Source organism: Brachyistius frenatus, unplaced genomic scaffold (assembly GCF_029030835.1).
Source record: "Brachyistius frenatus isolate BFR_SWC_R1_liver_20210118 unplaced genomic scaffold, ASM2903083v1 Contig_121, whole genome shotgun sequence".
NCBI classification, from domain to species: Eukaryota; Metazoa; Chordata; class Actinopteri; family Embiotocidae; genus Brachyistius; species Brachyistius frenatus.
In genome coordinates, this window is record NW_027210720.1 from 773342 (window position 1) to 792705 (window position 19364).

A 19364-nucleotide genomic window follows, 5' to 3' on the forward strand; every position below is an offset into this window, starting at 1 on the left:
TCTACGGCCGGACCCGATCTATCCTCCGTTCCCCGGGAGTACGCAGACCTGGGGGAGGTTTTAGTAAGGAACAAGCCCTCTCCCTACCACCTCATCGACCGTACGACTGCGCCATCGAGTTGCTCTCTGGCGCATCGTTTCCCTCCAGCCGCCTCTACAATCTGTCCCGACCCGAGCGAGAGGCGATGGAACAATACATCACAGACTCTCTAGCCGCAGGAATTATCCGTCCCTCATCCTCCCCTCTGGGAGCGGGGTTTTTTTTTGTAACCAAGAAAGACAAGACCCTGCGTCCCTGCATTGACTATCGTGGCCTCAACCAGATTACCACCAAAAATAAATACCCTCTACCACTGCTAGACTCCGTTTTCGAGTCTCTCGCTGGGGCCACCGTGTTCTCTAAATTGGACCTCCGTAACGCCTACCACCTGGTCCGAATCCGAGAGGGAGATGAGTGGAAGACGGCGTTTAACACCCCCCTTGGCCATTTCGAATATTTGGTCATGCCTTTCGGTCTGACCAATGCCCCTGCTGTTTTCCAGGCCCTGGTGAACGACGTTCTTCGGGACTTCCTGAACCGGTTCGTGTTCGTCTACTTGGATGACATATTGATTTACTCAGCTACCCCCAAGGAACACCACCATCATGTCCGTCAGGTCCTTCAAAGACTCCTGGAGAATCGGCTCTTCATTAAGGCGGAGAAGTGCGAGTTCCACGTCCATTCAGTCCAGTTTTTGGGCTTTATCATAGAGGAGGGGCAGGTCCGTAAGGACCCGGAGAAGGTTAGAGCTGTGACGGAATGGCCTGTGCCCTCCTCCCGAAAGAGACTTCAGCAGTTCCTAGGGTTTGCCAATTTTTACCGGCGATTCATCCGGGGTTACAGCCAGGCCGCTCTTCCCCTTACTCGACTCACATCCACCAAGGTGGATTTCAGCTGGACGCCCGAGGCCAACAAGGCTTTTTTGGCCCTCAAAGAACTGTTTGTCTCGGCTCCTATCCTCGCACATCCGGACGAGAAACGCCAGTTCGTAGTCGAGGTGGACGCCTCTGATACCGGGGTCGGGGCAGTATTGTCCCAACGTTCAGTTGCTGATTCCAGACTCCGACCCTGTGCGTTCTTCTCCCGAAGACTCTCCCCAGCCCAGCGGAATTACGACGTGGGTAACCGAGAGCTGCTGGCTGTGAAATTAGCTCTGGAAGAGTGGAGGCACTGGCTGGAGGGATCAGCGCATCCTTTTGTCGTCCTCACCGATCATAAGAACCTAGAATATATACACACAGCCAGAAGACTAAACCCCCGTCAGGCCCGCTGGGCATTATTTTTCTCCCGCTTTAATTTCACCATCACTTTTCGTCCAGGGCACAAGAACACTAAGCCCGATGCCCTGTCCCGTCAGTTTTCCCCGGATGAAGAGGAGCCAACCCCGGATACCATTGTGCCTCCCTCCTGCGTGCTGGGAGCACTGACTTGGGAGGTCGAGATGGCGGTGCGTGAGGCTCAGCGGACCCAGCCTGACCCTGGAGGAGGTCCCCCTGACCGGCTGTTCGTTCCTCCGTCCGTCCGTTCCCAGGTCCTGCGGTGGGCTCATGACTCCCGGCTCTCCGGCCACCCAGGTATCCGCCGAACCATACACTGGCTTCGCCGCACCTTCTGGTGGCCATCCCTCGAGGAGGACTCGCGAGCCTACGTCTTGGCCTGCACCACATGCGCCCGCAATAAGGCTTCGCACCGACCCCCTGTGGGACTACTACGACCACTCCCCACCCCCCAGCGCCCATGGTCTCATATTGCCATGGACTTTGTCACGGGTTTCACTCCATCTGACCGGAATACGGTCATCCTCACCATAGTGGATCGGTTCTCAAAGGCGGCCCACTTCATTCCACTCCTCAAGCTTCCGTCTGCCCAGGAGACCGCCGACCTGCTGACCCTGCATGTCGTCCGACTCCATGGCATCCCTGTGGACATTGTGTCTGATCGGGGTCCGCAGTTCGCCTCTCAGGTCTGGAAGGCGTTTTGCCGGACCATCGGGGCCACGCCCAGCCTCTCCTCAGGGTTCCACCCCCAGACAAATGGACAGACTGAGAGGCTGAATCAGGAGTTGGAGGCCGTTCTTCGGTGTGTGACCACCGCCAATCCCGCATCCTGGAGCCGTCACCTTCCGTGGGTAGAATACGCTCACAACTCGCACACCTCCGCTGCCACTGGACTGTCCCCCTTCGAGGCCTCCCTGGGCTATCAACCTCCCCTGTTCCCTAGCCAAGAGGTCGAGGTAGCAGTCCCATCAGTCCAGGTCCATGCCCGTCGCTGTAGGCGGGTGTGGAGGGAGACTCGGGCCGCCCTACTGCGCACTGCAGAACAGAACAAGAGGGTGGCAGATCGTCGCCGAGTTCCCGCTCCCGTGTACCAGCTCGGACAGCAGGTTTGGCTCTCAACGAAGGATATTCCCCTTCGTACCGAGTCAAGAAAGCTGTCCCCGAGATTCATTGGGCCCTTCCCGATCACCGCTATAATCAACCCCGTCACAGTCAAACTACAGTTACCAGCCTCCATGAGAATTCACCCTGTCTTCCATGTCTCTCTCCTGAAACCCGTGGTCACCAGCCCATTGAATCCTCCGGCCACACCCCCTCCACCACCCCGAATTATCGATGGAGGGCCCGTCTATACGGTCAATCGCCTCCTCGATGTCCGCCGCAGAGGTAGGTTCCAGTATCTGGTAGATTGGGAGGGTTATGGGCCTGAGGAGCGGTGCTGGGTACCACGCTCCCGGATCTTGGATCCTGAGATGGTTCACACCTACCATCGACAGAACCCTGACAAGCCTGGCGGTTCGCCAGGAGGCTCCCGTTGAGAGGGGGGTACTGTTAGGATTCCTGTCTGTTCCTAGTGTGTTTTCCCCTGTTTAACCCCCGAATACCTTTCCTCCTGTGTCCTGTCATTTCCCTGTCTGTTTTTCTCTCTCAGCAGTACCCTCCTCCAAGCACCGCCCACTACCGCACCTCTCCGGCAGCACAGCTGAGCTGCATTCCAATTGATTACGCCGGCTGCTACTTATACCCTAGTCTCCTGCCCATCTGGTGTCAGTTCGTCCGTTGCCTACCCGTCAACCCGTCCAGTAAGTCCGTTCCGTCTCCCGTTGTTGAGATTACGATTCTGACCTGTTTCCTGTTTCCTGCCGTTCAGTGTCGGGCCACGGGCATCCACCTGAACGAAGAAGATTCCAGATCGTTCCTCGGAGATCATCTGCTGCAATCTTGGCAATCCTGTGTCGAGCTACGAGTGTCACACAGTCGACCCTGCCGGTTCCGTCCAGTGTCGAGCCACGGGCATCACCTGCACGAAGAGACCCTCCAGTGCGTTCCTCGGAGATCCGCTGTCGAGGTTTGGGGCGATCCTGTGTCGAGTCGCGGACGTCACACAGTCGATCCAGCCAATCAGCTCGCTGAGGAGAGATCTGGGGATTCCCCCAGCGGAGCATCGCCGTTCGGCTACGTCACCCGGCCACGTGTCAAGGGGAACCCCGGGGATTCCCTCGTTTGGCGAAGCGCAAATTGACACAGACTCTTGGCGTGCATTTCCTGTTTGCCTCACTGCCTGGGGAATAAAAGACCTGCTTCCTAAGAGATTTTGCCGTGTGTCTGCATTTGGGTTCGTTGATCCCCTCACCTCATAACAAAGAAGAGCTTATGCCTTTTTGACAAAGAAAGATCTGTCAGCAAAAACACAGACATTTTGGAGCAGATTTTAAAGGACATTCTTGCTTCACTTGGAAATGTGTCATGCCTTTAGAAACTGAGAAAAAGAAGAGATGAAACGGCATTTTAATGGGAGTCATTTGGCAAAAACAAACCAGTGGAGATTCAGTCCAAAAAAAAATCGGGATTAAATGCCATAAAGAAGAGGAGGGGGGTGGACAGGGTGGTGGGGGGATTTGCAAACATGCACTTAATCTGATTGTAATTCAAGCAATATGTTAACTAATATATGATATGGAATATGAGGTGTGTATACACCATACAAATATCCATAAAATGTCATCTGCCAAATCATAACCACAGACAGCACATGGCTGGTGTGAAGTCTTTTATAGGAGAAGTAGCACAGAGGTAATGTATGCATAGCATTGCTAAGAGCTGAAACAACACCCCCACCACCAGTAAGACCTACCCCAGGACCGCGAGGGTCCCCCACAACAATACCATTACAGAGGTGGTCGAAGCTCCTGTGTGTGGTCAGCTAATAAACCAATTGTCTGGCCCTGAAAAGAGGATTACTTTAATCTAGTAATGGCCGACGTTGTGCAGCCTATAGAGGCAGGGTAAGAGGGTCACTAAGAATTGCTGAGAAGCCCATTGTAAGGCAACTGAAGCTCCGCGTCAGCCTATTACCCCCCCCCCCCACCCCTCCCCACCCCAGCCCGCCTGCCCCGTCCTGCCCTCAGGTTACCCTCCAGCCCAATCAAGGCTACTGTAGTTCACCCATCTGGAAAACCAGAAACACTCTTTAACTCGACCTCAACGGGAACAGGGGGGACAGAGGCACCCATAGACAATGGGTGCTCCCACCCTGCACCCATTAATTATTGACCACTGCAGTGGGATGGTGGCAATGACCACCTTCAAGAATTCCACTCGAACAATAAGGCAATTCAGGGGAAATAGTATCGGGGTGATTTAGGCTGTGTTCAGACCAACAATAGCACTACGTTAAAAAAAAAACAGCCTCATTTAGTTCAGTGAGACCACTGCATTGGCATCAAAGATACAGGGCTGTCAACAACAACGATGGCCTCTATATAACGCAAAGTATCAGTGAGCGTTAATTTCTCCAAGGACACTTAGTACCAACAGCGTACTAAACTTCTTTGATTGTACTAAATAGTGCCACCTGTGGGTGTTTTTACTCTGGCACTACTTTCGGAGTGAATGCCCACTTCCTTTAGGATTACATGGTGTCATGCTGAATTTCAAGTCTGCCCTCATAAGTGTTCCTTCTTGTATCTTTTTTTTTTTTTTTTTTTTTTTTGGGGGGGGGGATTCCACGACATGTTCCTTGGGAAACAAATGGCTTAAAACAAAATAGAAAACAGGAGAATAGTGGCTTCCGCATCTGTGTTTTTGAGCACTTTTCTGCACTATCTCAACTGCCAGCGGTGTCGTTCGTACGCACACAGACACACACAGTCCTGTCACTTCGTGCATAGTTGCGGCTTCACTGACACCGTCCACTTTTCCTGCCTCGCTCAGGCGCCAGCCTGCGGGGTGAAGAAGGTGAATTGTCGCTCTGACATCAGCATCTTTGTGGTGGAGGCGAGCCAGTCTCTGTGTCAGCTGACCCTCTGTCAGCTGCCTCTGTCCACTAACACAACTTATGGCCACAGCCCAACCGATGCGGCACTTCTTCCTGTCAGAAATGTGCAAATGTGTTCACATGGCTGGAGCAGATGGTCTGGCCTTGTGTCCTGCCTTGCGCCCAGCACATTTCTTACCCTGTGTGCAATGCCTGATCATACCCCTGCACTGAACGGGTGGTGGGGGGGTGGGGGCGCGCTGGTGGTGGTGGTGGTGTGACTGAGGGAGGGAAGAGCAACAGTTCCAATTTTCCACCCTGTCAACAAACTCCAAAAACAGATGGATCTTGGAGCAGAAATCCATTTAGCTCCACTTGAATGACTTAAGCCCCTGTTCACTGACCTTTTCTGACTTATAGGTGGGAGCACGTCTTAAGGAGAAATGAATCTTGTGCAAATACACACAAGTAGAAATCAATAAGCATTCTCCACAGCTGTTTGCCCTCGTATTTACCACTTGCAGACAGGTCAAATATGCCCAAATCCCCCTGAAACACCTCTTCTACCGCAAAGAGCTTGTATGACTGCAGCCATACCAAATACTCAAAGGGGAATGCTTCTGTCAATGAAAAGTTCCAGAGGTTAATTTTAAGTGAGAAACTACCTCTGGAACAATGATTCAACTGTTAGCAATCAGGAAACTGCAAAGCTGAGACCAGACAAACCGTAGTGAACAAAGATTTAAAGCGATGAGCCAAAACAATATAACCACCCACAGATGAAGAGAATAACATTGATTATCTTCTAACAACGGCACATATCATGACCTGAGATATATTAGCCTGTCAGTGAACAGTGCTGGGTGTGGGAGAGAAGGGCGGATGTACAGATTTAAACAGCTTGGATCGGAGCCAAATGGTTATGGAGAAATGACTGACTGCTCCTGGTCAGCAGCTGTGAGTCAGTGGTCTGAGGAAGGACAAACTACAGCAGAAAACACACCTCAGCATTCAAGGGAAGAACATAAGCCCCTCATTCATATGCAGAAAGGGAAGCCTGTTCAATAACACGCTGTTTTAACATTTAACACCAGTGATTTGGAGAAGATTGATATTTCTGTCACTCAAATATTAATTTCTCACCAAGCCCTTACAAGTTACTGCATCAGAGTTGAAAAGCTCTCTTGACATAGCTGATATACTTCATCAAATTTAACTTTAACTTAAATCTAGCATGAGGGCAGCACCAATGAGAAGATGTCCAATTACTGGGCTGAGATGTCAACTTCTTGGAATGAGTCGTGCTGCAAGCAGAGCCAACTGCTAAGTAACAGGGATGACTCATCCAACTGCAATAATAAATTGTCCAGAGATGAAAATGAGCTGGCAAATGCAGAATGGCTTACACAACGATTAAAATTAATTTCACATGAATTGGCATTTGTCGTCTCATGGCTCAACTGAGTTTTCCTACGAACGCAATAAATTGGAACATAATAAATTGGATTGTACGGCAGTTAAATGAGGTTGACCAGTGATATGAACAAAATGTCCGGTTAACATAGTCAAATGTCCCTCAGCTACTCTTCACTGAGCTGCCCATTAAATAGGAGGAGCTCATAAATAACCACAATCTGTTGTTCAATAAACACGATGATTTTGCCAATCACTCCCCTCACTGGATCAGTTACTACAATGCTCTGCCCAAAGACCTGAAAACATTGATAGAAGATCGTTCTGATTCCTCAAATCCTCCATTTGGGGCTCTAACATCCACTTGTGCACTGATTTTCCTGCTTAGTAACAAGACTGGCAATCAGCGGCTTCTCCCTCTGCTGCTGTAATATCCTCCTCTTCTGCTCTGCAATAATGCTCTGATTGCGTTCGATTGATTTGTTTGAACCAGACATCGATTGTGTTGGGCTCTCGTACTCACTGTCTGTCATGAATGATGCCTGGAACTCCCCAGATGGATCCTGCTTCATGTTATTTGTGATGAACTGAAGGTCTTGTTTCCAGCTATCTCCTCTGCATGTTTGTGTTCATACCACACCTTCTTCTCGCCATCATTGTTGTGTCTGATATTTGTGCTACATTCACTGTTGCATCTCATTAGAGCTGTCGTTCCTCCTTTTTGTTCTACTTTCTTCAGTACTGGTTGTGTTTTATCACGTTGGACCCTCAACCCCCCACTGACTCATTCAGACCGACATTAGGAGCACATTAAAAAACACAGGCTCCTCATTCATTTCAATGAGCCTGCTGCATTGGTGCAGTAGGGGTGCTGCCGCAAAGGACTGAAAAAAGCATAGCAGTCTTCTCCTCGTTCAGCTTCTGCCTCTGTGCAGTGAAACATCCGGCCACACTGAGACGGCTGCTCAGACACATGCAAGTTCACTTTAGAGGAAAAGCTTGTAGCATGTAGCCTGACACACTGGAGTAAGTTACTGTTAGTGTTAGTGTAAAGTTAGTGTTTTGTATTTTTCTCACTTTGTACAGTTACGTGTTTATTTTAACTCTTGCTCTTTATGGCTTGATTGTTATGCAATGTTACACTGTGACAAATTCTCTGTATGTGAAAACTTACTTGGCAATAAATCTGATTCTAGTTTCGTTTTCTAAATCTGTATCCAGAAACAAGACAACACACACACACACACACACACACACACACACACACACACACACACACACACACACACACACACACACACACACACTGTATTATTGCCTCAATGAGCCCAAACGAGATCATTTGCAGCCTGTAACACCTTGATTAATGACTCCCAATTAAGTAACTTCTTTATCGAAACATAAAAAATACATAGATATTCATAAAATGCATTCAGACTTACTGTCGACAGAAAAAAAAATCTGTATTTCAAATTTACTTTTATTCTAAAAGGTTTGATGTTACATCCCTATATCGCTGGCCCCGCCCCCACTGCAGGGCAGGCACGTGAATACAATCTAATACAACAACATCACAAACTGCAGCTTCCTGCAGAAGTAACCTCATATATATTTGAGTATGAGTCTATAAATAAAGATACGATAGTACACAGGAGAAGCTTCAGACAACCATTAGCACAGTGATGTAGCAGAGGCCGGGGTCTGGTGTGTGTGATGGTGTGTGTGAGGCCGGGGTCTGGTGTGTGTGACGGTGTGTGTGAGGCCGGGGTCTGGTGTGTGTGATGGTGTGTGTGAGGCCGGGGTCTGGTGTGTGTGACGGTGTGTGTGAGGCCGGGGTCTGGTGTGTGTGGTGTGTGTGACTGGGTGTGTGTGTGTGTGTGTGAGGCCGGGGTCTGGTGTGTGTGACGGTGTGTGTGAGGCCGGGGTCTGGTGTGTGTGACGGTGTGTGTGTGATCAGCATCACAGACAGATAATGGGGCGTGATTGGACCCAACAGTTCGAGCAAGGGGCCTTTATTGTTCTCCGTGGCCCCGTGGCCCCTGTGCTACACTGCCGTTAAAGAGGGGGAGGAGGTTAATGCTCTTCCTCACACCACCTGTTGTCAATGCCTCCCCCACCCAAACCACCCCCCACCACCCACCCTAACCCCTCATCCTTCTGCTTTTGTTGGTGGGACAAAAGCCGGGAGGATGACTCTTTATGACACACACACAAACACACGCTGGTCGCACTCGCCTTTAGTATGGTCTAATTAATTCATGGCTATCCTCTGGAGGAGGGTTTGGCTGGTGGGTCTGGCTCAATGACCGGCAGACGGCCGGATCATACAGAGGGGGTTAAGCCAGAGGCCCGTGGCCTCACTCCGGCCATCTGATCCCCCTCTCTGAGATCAGAATCACCAGCAGCTCTGTCCTCCACGAGGCCGGGACCTGCAATCCCATTAGTGAAGCATGAACACACCTCAGAGCTCACACAGATGCACACACACACAAACACATCCAGGAGGAGCTTATTATCATCAAGCAGCTGAGAGAGTCACTGCTGCAGAGTTCAGGGGGAGAGGTGAACGAGTTACTGTATCTCTCACTCAGTGTGCTGAATACAAACCGATTCATGGGCAGTATGTGCTGCACGTATCCTGATATCCATTCAGTATCTCAGCTGGTGAGAAGCAGATTTGTTCAGAAGGCACATGAGCAGGAGATCGCCGTAAAATAAGACCTGACAGTAGCTGCCTTGACAAATAGATCTGACTGGACAAAGTGCCTCAGACATGAGGGTGGAAAACATCGGCATGCTGCCGTGGACGCACAGTGAGACGCTGGGAGGCCTGAATGTAAAACTCGACAACAGGGATGTGTACTCTACTCACAGATCAATGCCGAAATATTTTTGTTGTCATTTTAACTCATGCAATATCTGATTCTGGTGTCCTATCATGACAAGACGGCACTTGTTTACAACTAATGTCCACTTTCCTTATCTGCAAGAAGCAAACACAAAGAGCAAATACACATAATAATACAAAGACTGCTGCCCACAGAATCACCTGATTGCAGGATGAGATGTCTTTTTGCTGACAAGCATCAAACAATTACATTTTCAATTTTAGACCTCAGCAGGTCAAGAGCCTCTTCTTCTTCCTGACAGACTCTGACAAAGCATTGTATCCTTAACAGGTCAATAGACAAACTGATAGAATCTCAAAATAGCTGAACAGACAATATCAGCTCTTTCAAAGTGGGCTAACAGCTAAAGAAAGGCTCATTCACAATACGTCAACTGTTGTTAAGAGCTTAAGGCTTTTAACAGTCATTCAGTTTATGCTAATAGGAACAGTGAAGGCAGCAGTTTCATTTTGCCTTCATCACATTAAGAGACATTATTTCTCCCTTGGTAAAAGTTTGATACGGTGGCGTGACATTAAGTTACTGATTCAGTGGCATGACAGCTTCATTCAAAAACCTATTTTCTGTCTGATGTTTGGAGCAGCAGTGACCTCAGCTGTAAACAGAGACAGCTCTGTCTCAACAGGACTTGCAGAACATTTTGTATTTGCTGATCTAATGTCTCCTCTCCACCTGAAGCTGATCACAGGTCAGTCGTCATTTAGCTGTATGTGTCCCGGCTGCAGAGATGCACCGAGCAGCGTGACTGCACTGCGCTGTGTGACAGCGCGCCCTGCAGAGCTCCTATAACAGACCATATGGGTCCAGATCACTGAGGTTAATAACAGGGACAGAGGGCAGCTCCAGGACAGCACAGGCAGCAAGGGACGAGGGGCAGGAGGAGGTGTGTGTGTGTGTGTGTGTGTGTGTGTGTGTGTGTGTGTGTGTGTGTGTGTGTGTGTGTGTGTGTGTGTGTGTGTGTGTGTGTGTGTGTGGTGGTGGTGGTGGTGGTGGTGGTGGTGGGGGGGGGCTCACTTTATCTCCTCCATCAGAGCCACCCAACCTAAACTTTTCTCCTACCAGAACTCTTTCCTAACCCCCCAAATCCTTTTCTCATTTCCAAATCCCTAAACCCTGAAATGCATTTTTCTGCAGAGGGGCACAGTGATCAAAACCAGTATGACAGGAGTGTGTGTGTGTGTGTGTGTGTGTGTGTGTGTGTGTGTGTGTGTGTGTGTGTGTGTGTGTGTGTGTGTGTGTGTGTGTGTGTGTGTGTGTGTGTGTGTGTGTGTGTGTGTGTGTGTGTGTGTGTGTGTGTGAGACAGAGAGAGAGAGAGAGAGAGACAGAGAGAGACAGAGAAAGGAGGATCTAGCTGATGAGAGGGCTCGTCAGCTGTTTCTCCCACACCGGTGTCTGGGATTACTACGGGTGAGAAAACTGGTCCAGACGACCATTACAAAGACTTACGCACGCACACTCAGAGGCACACACAGGGAATTCACACAAACCCAGAGGAAGACAAGCGTTTCATTACATCTTCACCTGTTCGTTTACTGAGTTCCACTCGGCAGCTGCTTTCCTGAACCTCGGAGGCTTGACCTCCAAACAACCTTTAAAAATGCGTTGTGAGTTGGTTTGGGGGCTTCAAAACCCCCCCGAGAGGTTACCCCAGTCAGATTTACTTGAAATTCCTTTTGCTCCACCCCCACCACCTTTAAAAAAAAGCACCTCTTCCCCTCCCCTGTCAGCGTGAATATTCATGAGCCATAAAGCCAGGCGCTAGAGACGTAGCAGGCATAATAAAAACGTCAGAGGTGTAAAACACTCAAAGAAAAAGCCGCCAGGAGCTCTGGCAAGTCCCTCTGAATGTCAAATCCCCACCCATGGCTGTCTGGCCTGTTAGGTCCATTGTGCCTGACTGACTTTTATGCATCTGACATGAATTGGCCTCTGCGCCTGGCAAGCAAATGTGTACGCCACATTTTCAGGATCAAAGAATCTCTTTTAAGGCGTGAAATCGAATAGGATTGAGGAGCACGTCGCATATTTTGGACAGAAATACTCAGTGAAGAGATGTCGGATCTGTTCTTAATGTAACGAAATGTAACATACAGGCTGAAAAGGGCAAAGGAAGAAAACGAAGAAATGTTTAGGGTTATTGCTGGATAACAGCTAGACTTACAGAAATTAAATTATCTGATGAAACTCTGCATCAGTTTGTGTTTTCCATTCCCTTTTGATTCTACAACAAAATAACAGCTCACAAAGTTAGTGTGATGTGATTTTTTGCCTGCTCTCCTTTAATATTTAGTACCATGTAAAAGCCATCTATCTTAAAACATTGTTCTAAAAGTGCAGAACCACTTTGTCACTAGCTACTGTACATCACATCAGGAGCTAAGCTACATCTGCTGATGCTTGAAAAGACAATTCCTTAAAAATGCATTAAATATATCATCATTAATAAGACTAAACTATTATTCAGGTAACTACAGAACCGTCCCTAAGTTATCCCTCAGTGATTGAGTGCACAATTGTCAGTGTATGAATGCTTGGAAAGGAACATCTGTCAGTATACAGCAGACAAAAGAATTACTGGAACGATCCAGAAAAAAAGAGAGAATGGCCTCTCTCTTTACAACCAAGACTTCTGGCAACTTCTCAGAATACTTTATAGATTTAAGTGCAAAGAGATTAATTGTTTTCTACTAAATATTTTGCATATTACTTCCCTTAAGCGATGTTCATGATTTACAAGACACCTTTTCAAAGGTCACCTTTCGAAGGATGTTTACCTACAAAATTATGTTTTGTTCATTTTTGGGGGAATTGCACCATTTTGAAGTTGGTCTCTTGGTCTGTCTGTCCACCATGTTGGTCCACAAAAACTTCCCTCTCAAAGAATGCCAAAAATGTTCATTTATGACATTCATGATCTCTAGATTGTTCCTCATTTTTTTCTTATAATCTTGCATTGCCAACAGGTCTAACCTCTGCATCATGTAACACTACTGCATGTTGTTTTATCGCAGTAATCAATCATCCAATGGGAGGAGAGGAATTGTAGACTGAATTCAAGCCGAGTTCAGCAGATATTCTATGTCAGCGAGGAATCTAAATTTCACAACCATCTTTTAAACCTTAACAGGATGTCAAACTTTCAAAAGATATATTTAAGACGGCGTAACGCTTTAAAGCTAAAATCAAAAATGTTTAAACTACAGATAATATGAAGGGCTGTTGTTTCAATTCAACATGGGGAAAGCTCTGCCCCCTCTCGGTAAATACACAAACATTCAGACAAACGTAAAACACTAGAAAATTAATCACTTCCATGTTTGTCAGCACTGGACAATTCTGCTAGTTCATTCATACTGCAGCCCAGTGGCCTTCATCACCTTCCACGCCTCTCCGCCTGCAGCAGATGGACTGTGAGGGGTTAAACCTCCTGAACCTTCCACCATTCCCACTGCGTTGGCTCCCACGCCGATACCAAATATACACACCAACACAGTGCAGCGCCTTCTCAGTTTGCCCCCAGTGATTCCAAGTCACAGGCTGGGGAGCAAAGTGACACCATGCCACAAAGTGCCATCTTGTGCCTCCCTGGTGCCATGCTGAGCCCCCTGGCAGCCCGGGACCGACTTATGTGCCTCTGGCTTTATCTCCGGCCGCATTGGTGCCATGCAGAGGGGGCTGGAAGGAGCTGGCACCGGCTCGGCTTTGGCACCGGCCACTGTTTGTTCTATATAACCTCTCTCTCTGACTCTCTCTGGAGGCAATACTCCAAAAGTGTGGTTGTGTGTTGACAGGCACACAGTTTTTCTTCTACCAGCATGGATTAGAGATTCATATCTGTGAAAGCAACTATTGTTTGCCAAGTTTGTGTCCCTGTGTGTGTTTGTTTACAGACAGCTGCAGAAAATGTCACCTTCCCATAGACCGCAGCATTGAGAGAGAAAGCTGGACAAACTGAAACAGAAACATGGATGGACTGATGAGCTGATGACCTTGCAGACTGAAAGTCCACTGGTATTAAAAAGAATCCCTTTTGACTGCAAACATGACCCTGCACAACCTAACAGGGCCTTATTTCACATTCTGTCAGTGTTGGGCTACAAAAGAGCTTACAGTCTGTGGTTACCTGCAGCAGCTGCCAGATATATCTCAAGGGTGCCAGCAAAAGTAATATAAATAATGTGTCCTTGGTTTTAGTTGAACACTACCCATCACAAATTAAGAGGAGAGTGTCTCTGTAACTCAAAAGGAGAGCTCAAAACTAGCACAGAGCAAAGAAACTGTAGAGAAAAACATTAGGGATTATTCATGGGGAGCGAGAAATGTTTGGCATCTATCGCTGCTCCATTCCTTTGCTCTTTTTCATAAGCAGCTCTGTGATTCACAACACCTCCACCTATTCTGCTCGCCTGGTTCCCACATACGGCTTGTACGTCAAATCCCCTGCAGCTTCTCATGTTGATACCGAAACAGAGCAACGCTGAGGTGAAAGGTCGTTCTTCATCCTGCTAGAGGAACATTTTGAGGTAAAGTGACGGGCGAGCTGCACAGGTCCCAGCTGGGATGGATAATGATTCACGGGCTGTTTTTTTCTGAGGAGGCGATCAGGAGAGATTCTGCCTGATTATTAAGTTTGGAGCTGAAACCTTTCAGGAAAATGTGACGCCTGACCGCAAGGTGCTCGACAAGAGTCTCGAGTTTCACCGATTTTTACTGGGAATGGAGTTCCTTTTAGCGCATTCAGCTGGTTTGTGTTAGCACGATGAGAGATTCCTGAGATGATTTCAGTTTTAAAGGCTGGGCAATATTCAGGGAGGCCAGAGTGAACGGATTAGAGCAAATGTTTTTATCTCTCACTGGTGTTCCTGCAAAAGCTGCTGGCAGCGTTCTGTCAAGACTCAGTTCTGTCCAAAGTGTCCAAAAGATAAGCAAAGATAACAAAGGCAAAAGTTCATTGTCTCCTTATGACCTGGTTATTGATATCAATATCATGATCAGTACATATTCACTACATTTAATTACTTTAAATTATGAATTACTTTTACAAATTATACCCCAGATATATTTGTATTTATATAAAAGTACCTGCTACTGCTGTCAAAATAAAGTTAAACTTAACAGGGATCTTTTTAGAACTAAAGGGTAATGGACTCATAGCAGCCAACATTTAATTGGCCCTGTCTACATTACACCGAAGCTACTGTTCACAAGCAGCCCTGCTATGGAGAAGACAAGAAAATAATCAAAAGGTGTCTGATGGAACCTCATCTGACAGGAGTTTGTTGTATTTTAAGGAACTAACATCTGCTAGTGAGAAGCTGCCAACTAACAGTGGCCTTTCGTCCCCTCCCTGCAAGACAGTTTTTTCAGCTTCCCTGTCCGGTGGCGACAACTGTTATCTCTGCTGCTGGAGCGAGCTGTCATCCATCTACATTAACAGGCTCGGTCGCAGAAGCCCGGTCACAGCGTGGCAGAGTCCGGGCTCTGTGGAGCAAGAGGAGATAGGACGCGGCGTCGGAGTCTGGAGAGCAGGGTGAGGGGTGGGAGGTGGGGGCTGGGGGGCCTCAGGATGAAAGCTGCCAGGAGATCTGACACCAAGGTCAGGGGTGGCGTCTCGAGTTAACTCAGGCGAGTGAAGGCAATGATAAGAGACCAGAGTCTTTAAAGCTGCCTCTGCACCGCTCAGCTTCTATAGTGCAGATCATGTTATTACTCTTGAACTCTATCTCTGATTTCATTCTCACACTGCGTGATGTTTCACACCTGTTATGTGAACAAGCAGTGGACGATCTCTACTACCTTCTCTGACTGACACAGACTTGTATGTCAGTGACTCTTGTGCTCTTTTGTTTTCTTTGTGGGTGATTTTTCTCTGCAGCTCTGCATTTCTGGGAACTGTGAAGCCTCTAAAGTGTGAAACGCCTTCATGTACCACATTTCAGTCTACTTACATTACATAGTCATATACCTATATATATTTTGAATCACCCTCATTCTCAGTGCCTACTGGCTGATCATGAAAACAGGGATTCTAATGGGATCAACTTTTTTCCTTCTCTACCATTGTAGTGTCTCATGTAAACTGCCGATTGCACCTTTATTAGTACAGAATTCACTTTCTGACTTTTCAATCATTCATATCATCACACATGACCAAGCAGCTGAGCCATTCTCGCAAAAAATAAAAATCAATGAGACTTACTTGCCACTTCCAGCGATGCGTTGCGACTGACCGCCTCGCCCAGGTAGTTACGCGCCACACACACGTAGACACCCTCATCAGGTTTGCTCCGCCGTCCATGTACAATTCTCAGGAAGAAGAGGGAGCCACTGGGTAACAACATCCGGTGGGAACGAGGGTCCTCACGATCCGTCTCGACCCGCTCGCCGTCTTTGTACCATTCCACCATTGGAGTCGGCCGTCCCTCGGCCTTACAGTTGAGGGTGGCCGGCTCGCCCTTCGACACAATCAAGTCCGACGGATGCTCTACGACCCGAGGAGCAGCATCCTCCAACCTGGGTCGGGATCCTGGAGGACAAAACAATACCACATGGGAGAGAAAGGGTTAAGATTGTGTTTATCATTGGGAAGCCATTTGTGGTGGATTTCGTTATAATGATGGTGCTACAATAATTTTTGAATATGAGTATTTAGTGGCAGCAATAGGAGTGAAATTCAGGTTATAATTACAGCAAACCTAAACCTACCTACCTATATATGCAGAATTAACAGTGTTATAAAAAGCTCAGTATCTGCTCAGTCAATAATGCCAAACGATGCAGAAACATCATTCCAAGCACCTTTATATAAACTGAACATTGGACCGTGTGAGCGTGACATATTTGGATAGTTCCCAGGCTCTGGATGTAAAGAGTGTGGAAAGGGTGAGGACCATCATAAACATCGAGCGTAAAAATCCGGAGCCTTTTTTTTTTTTTTAAGTTCTGGCCATGAAACACAAAAGGCAAGTGGGCGACACAACTTACAAAAACACACTTAGTGGCTCTATTTCCAACCCTCTTGAGCTGTGTGCGTGAAGGGCTGCAGGAAAACACATTGTTTTATCACTGACAGCATGGCTGTGTGAAATGAGCACGTAATGTAATTGCTCAACAGTTACATTCAAAGTATAAATCAAGAGGACGTGTGAAATGGCATGCTCTGAAATCCTGCATCTATGAAACTAAAACCAGATTCCCCGGCAACGGAGGGGAAGCATGCGAGAAGTAAATGTGTAGAACTGCAGATCACAAGCTGATGACTGACAAAACTACAGAACTATTAAGATATCAAATACATACAGCCATCTACTTCACTTTTGAGAAAATACTCAAAGCCTTTAAATGGGTTTTGTGAACGGTTTACAGAGCTCTACATGGTGCAAGGTTGTTGTTAACTACTAATCATGGTAAATGTATTGTGTTTCTGTCCACTGTCCTGCACACAGCTCTTCAGAAAGTGATTGGAAGACAGAAGCAGACGGAGATGGAGTTGGGGTTATTCCCACAGGATTTTTGCCAAGCACTAAAATTACTTTTTTCTCTCCACCCCCACCTTCTATCTTTCCTCCTCCAATTTGAATGACAGCATGTTGGCGGTACAATTATGTATGAAAAGCAATAACACAAAGTCAAGCACCGTGAGGCACAAGTGAAAGTTCCCCCTGGAGAGCAAATGAAAGAACAACGACAGGAGATGCGCCTTGTCAGTGTTTTTCAGTTTTGTTCCAGTGATGATTGTTGCAGCATTCATGAGTGTATTTCTGATTCGTCTTGCCTTCCCACTCAACTGGCAAGTCCTGCTGTTTCTCAAGTAAAACCATTTCTCACTGTCACGATACTGCAGCATTTAGCAGTGCCATACAGGGCTGTATTACTCAGCTTTGTGCTTTCAGAACATTCGCAACAGGAGATTGGCGGAAGCAGTTGAGCATGTCACAGGGAGACAGAAAACATGAATTGTTGGATTGTTGTTCACTGTTTTGGACTTTTAGACCTCCAATATTACACAGAGTTTAGCATTGCAGGAGTTCTGTTTCACTCCTGTGATGCTTTCGTTGTAGAATAACTCATTGCTCAGTTAAAGCAGGGACTTAATGGGCAGCTGTGGGTTAGATGATAGAGCAGGTTGCCCACTGATTGAAAGGTTGATGGTTCGATTTCCGCTTCCTCCTGTCCACGTGCGTCCTTGGGAAAGACCAACCGGCAACCAACAACATCACCCGTTGGCTTCATTGAGCCATTATGAAGCCTCCAGTTCAGATTCTGTCCGTCACCATCTTGCTAGTTCGGAGCGGTTTGGAGCAGGAAGTGACCATATTTGGACAAGCTGGGGGAGGAGCCAGCGGTGGATCTGACTAATCTGATTGGAAACCTGACGATACTATGTCCCGCCCACCGATAGCTGTAACCTGACTGCACCACAGGCCTGTCAATCAAACAGACACGCCCCCAAAAACAGGTAGGTTAGGTAGCTACTTTATTAATCCCGAGGGGAAATTTTTTCGCTACAGCAGCATGCAGAAGCAATAAGATAATAATAGAATAATAGAAAAGCAATAAAATAGCAGTAAAATAGCAGTAAAAAATATTAAATATAAAATGCACAGTATATACAGTACAGTATATATCTATATATATTATATACAAACAACCAAGAAACACAGTCAACAGTGTTATTGTTGTGTGATGTATTTTGCCAGAGGTGAGTTATTGTACAGAGTTATTGCGGTCGGCAGGAATGATCTCCTGTATCTGTCCTTGTGACAGCGGAGCTGGAGGAATCTTTTGGAGAACGTCCTCCTCTGTCCCTGCAGCAGGTGGTGGAGAGGGTGGACAGGATTATCCAAGATGGACAATAGTTTGTTCAGCGTCCTCCTCTCCACCACCTTTTCCAGGTTATCCAGTTTGTAGCCGATGATGGAGCCGGCCTTCTTAACCAGTTTGTTAAGTCTGTTGGTGTCTCCGGCTCCAATGCTGCTCCCCCAGCAGACCACAGCGAAGTACAAAGCACTGGCCACAACAGACTGGTAGAACATCTCCAACATCTGGCTGCATACATTGAAGGATCGAAGTTTCCTCAAGAAAAAGAGTCAACCCATCCCCTTCTTGTAGACAGCGTTGATGTTGGTCTTCCAGTTCAGTCTGTTGTCATGGGGACACCAGGTACTTGTACTCCACCATGTCCACCTCCTCTCCCAGAACTCTCAGCGGTTGTGGAGCCGTCGTCTTCCTCCTGAAGTCGACCACCATCTCTCTGGTCTTGGCCACGTTCAGGAGCAGGTGATTCCTTCCCGCCCACTTCACAAAGTCCTCCACTACTGCCCTGTACTCGTCCTCCTGTCCATCCCTTATACATCGTCCACTGACTCCTCCTCCCGTCCATCCCTTATACATCCTACCACTGCAGAGTCATCAGAGAACTTCTGCAGATGTCTTGACTCTGAGTTGTTCTGGAAGTCAGTTGTGTATAAGGTGAACAGGAAGGGAGACAGAACAGTTCCCTGTGGAGCTCCAGTACCACTGACCACCGTATCAGACAGCACACTGCCCAGACGGACAAACTGTGGTCTGCCTGTCAGGTAGTCAGTGATCCAGGAGACGGTGGACGTGTCCACCCCCACCACCTGCAGCTTCTCACTCAGTAGCAGTGGTTGGATGGTGTTAAATGCACTGGAGAAATCAAAGAAAGTGATTCTGACAGAGTCACCGGTTCCATCCAGGTGAGACTGAGCTCATTGCAGCAGGTAGA

General features: G+C 47.6%; 2 protein-coding genes across 4 annotated transcripts in view; both read right to left on the bottom strand.

Moving 5' to 3' along the window:
• Positions 1 to 19364, bottom strand: part of robo3 (roundabout, axon guidance receptor, homolog 3 (Drosophila)) — a 96279-nt gene that overhangs the window by 60728 nt on the left and 16187 nt on the right. For both annotated transcript variants that reach the window (XM_069713710.1, XM_069713709.1), the window contains exon 2: positions 15816 to 16142. In XM_069713710.1, coding sequence (XP_069569811.1) covers positions 15816 to 16142 — 327 coding nt within the window. The remainder of the gene's footprint in view (positions 1 to 15815; positions 16143 to 19364) is intronic.
• Positions 1 to 19364, bottom strand: part of fez1 (fasciculation and elongation protein zeta 1 (zygin I)) — a 249455-nt gene that overhangs the window by 11680 nt on the left and 218411 nt on the right. The window lies entirely within an intron of this gene.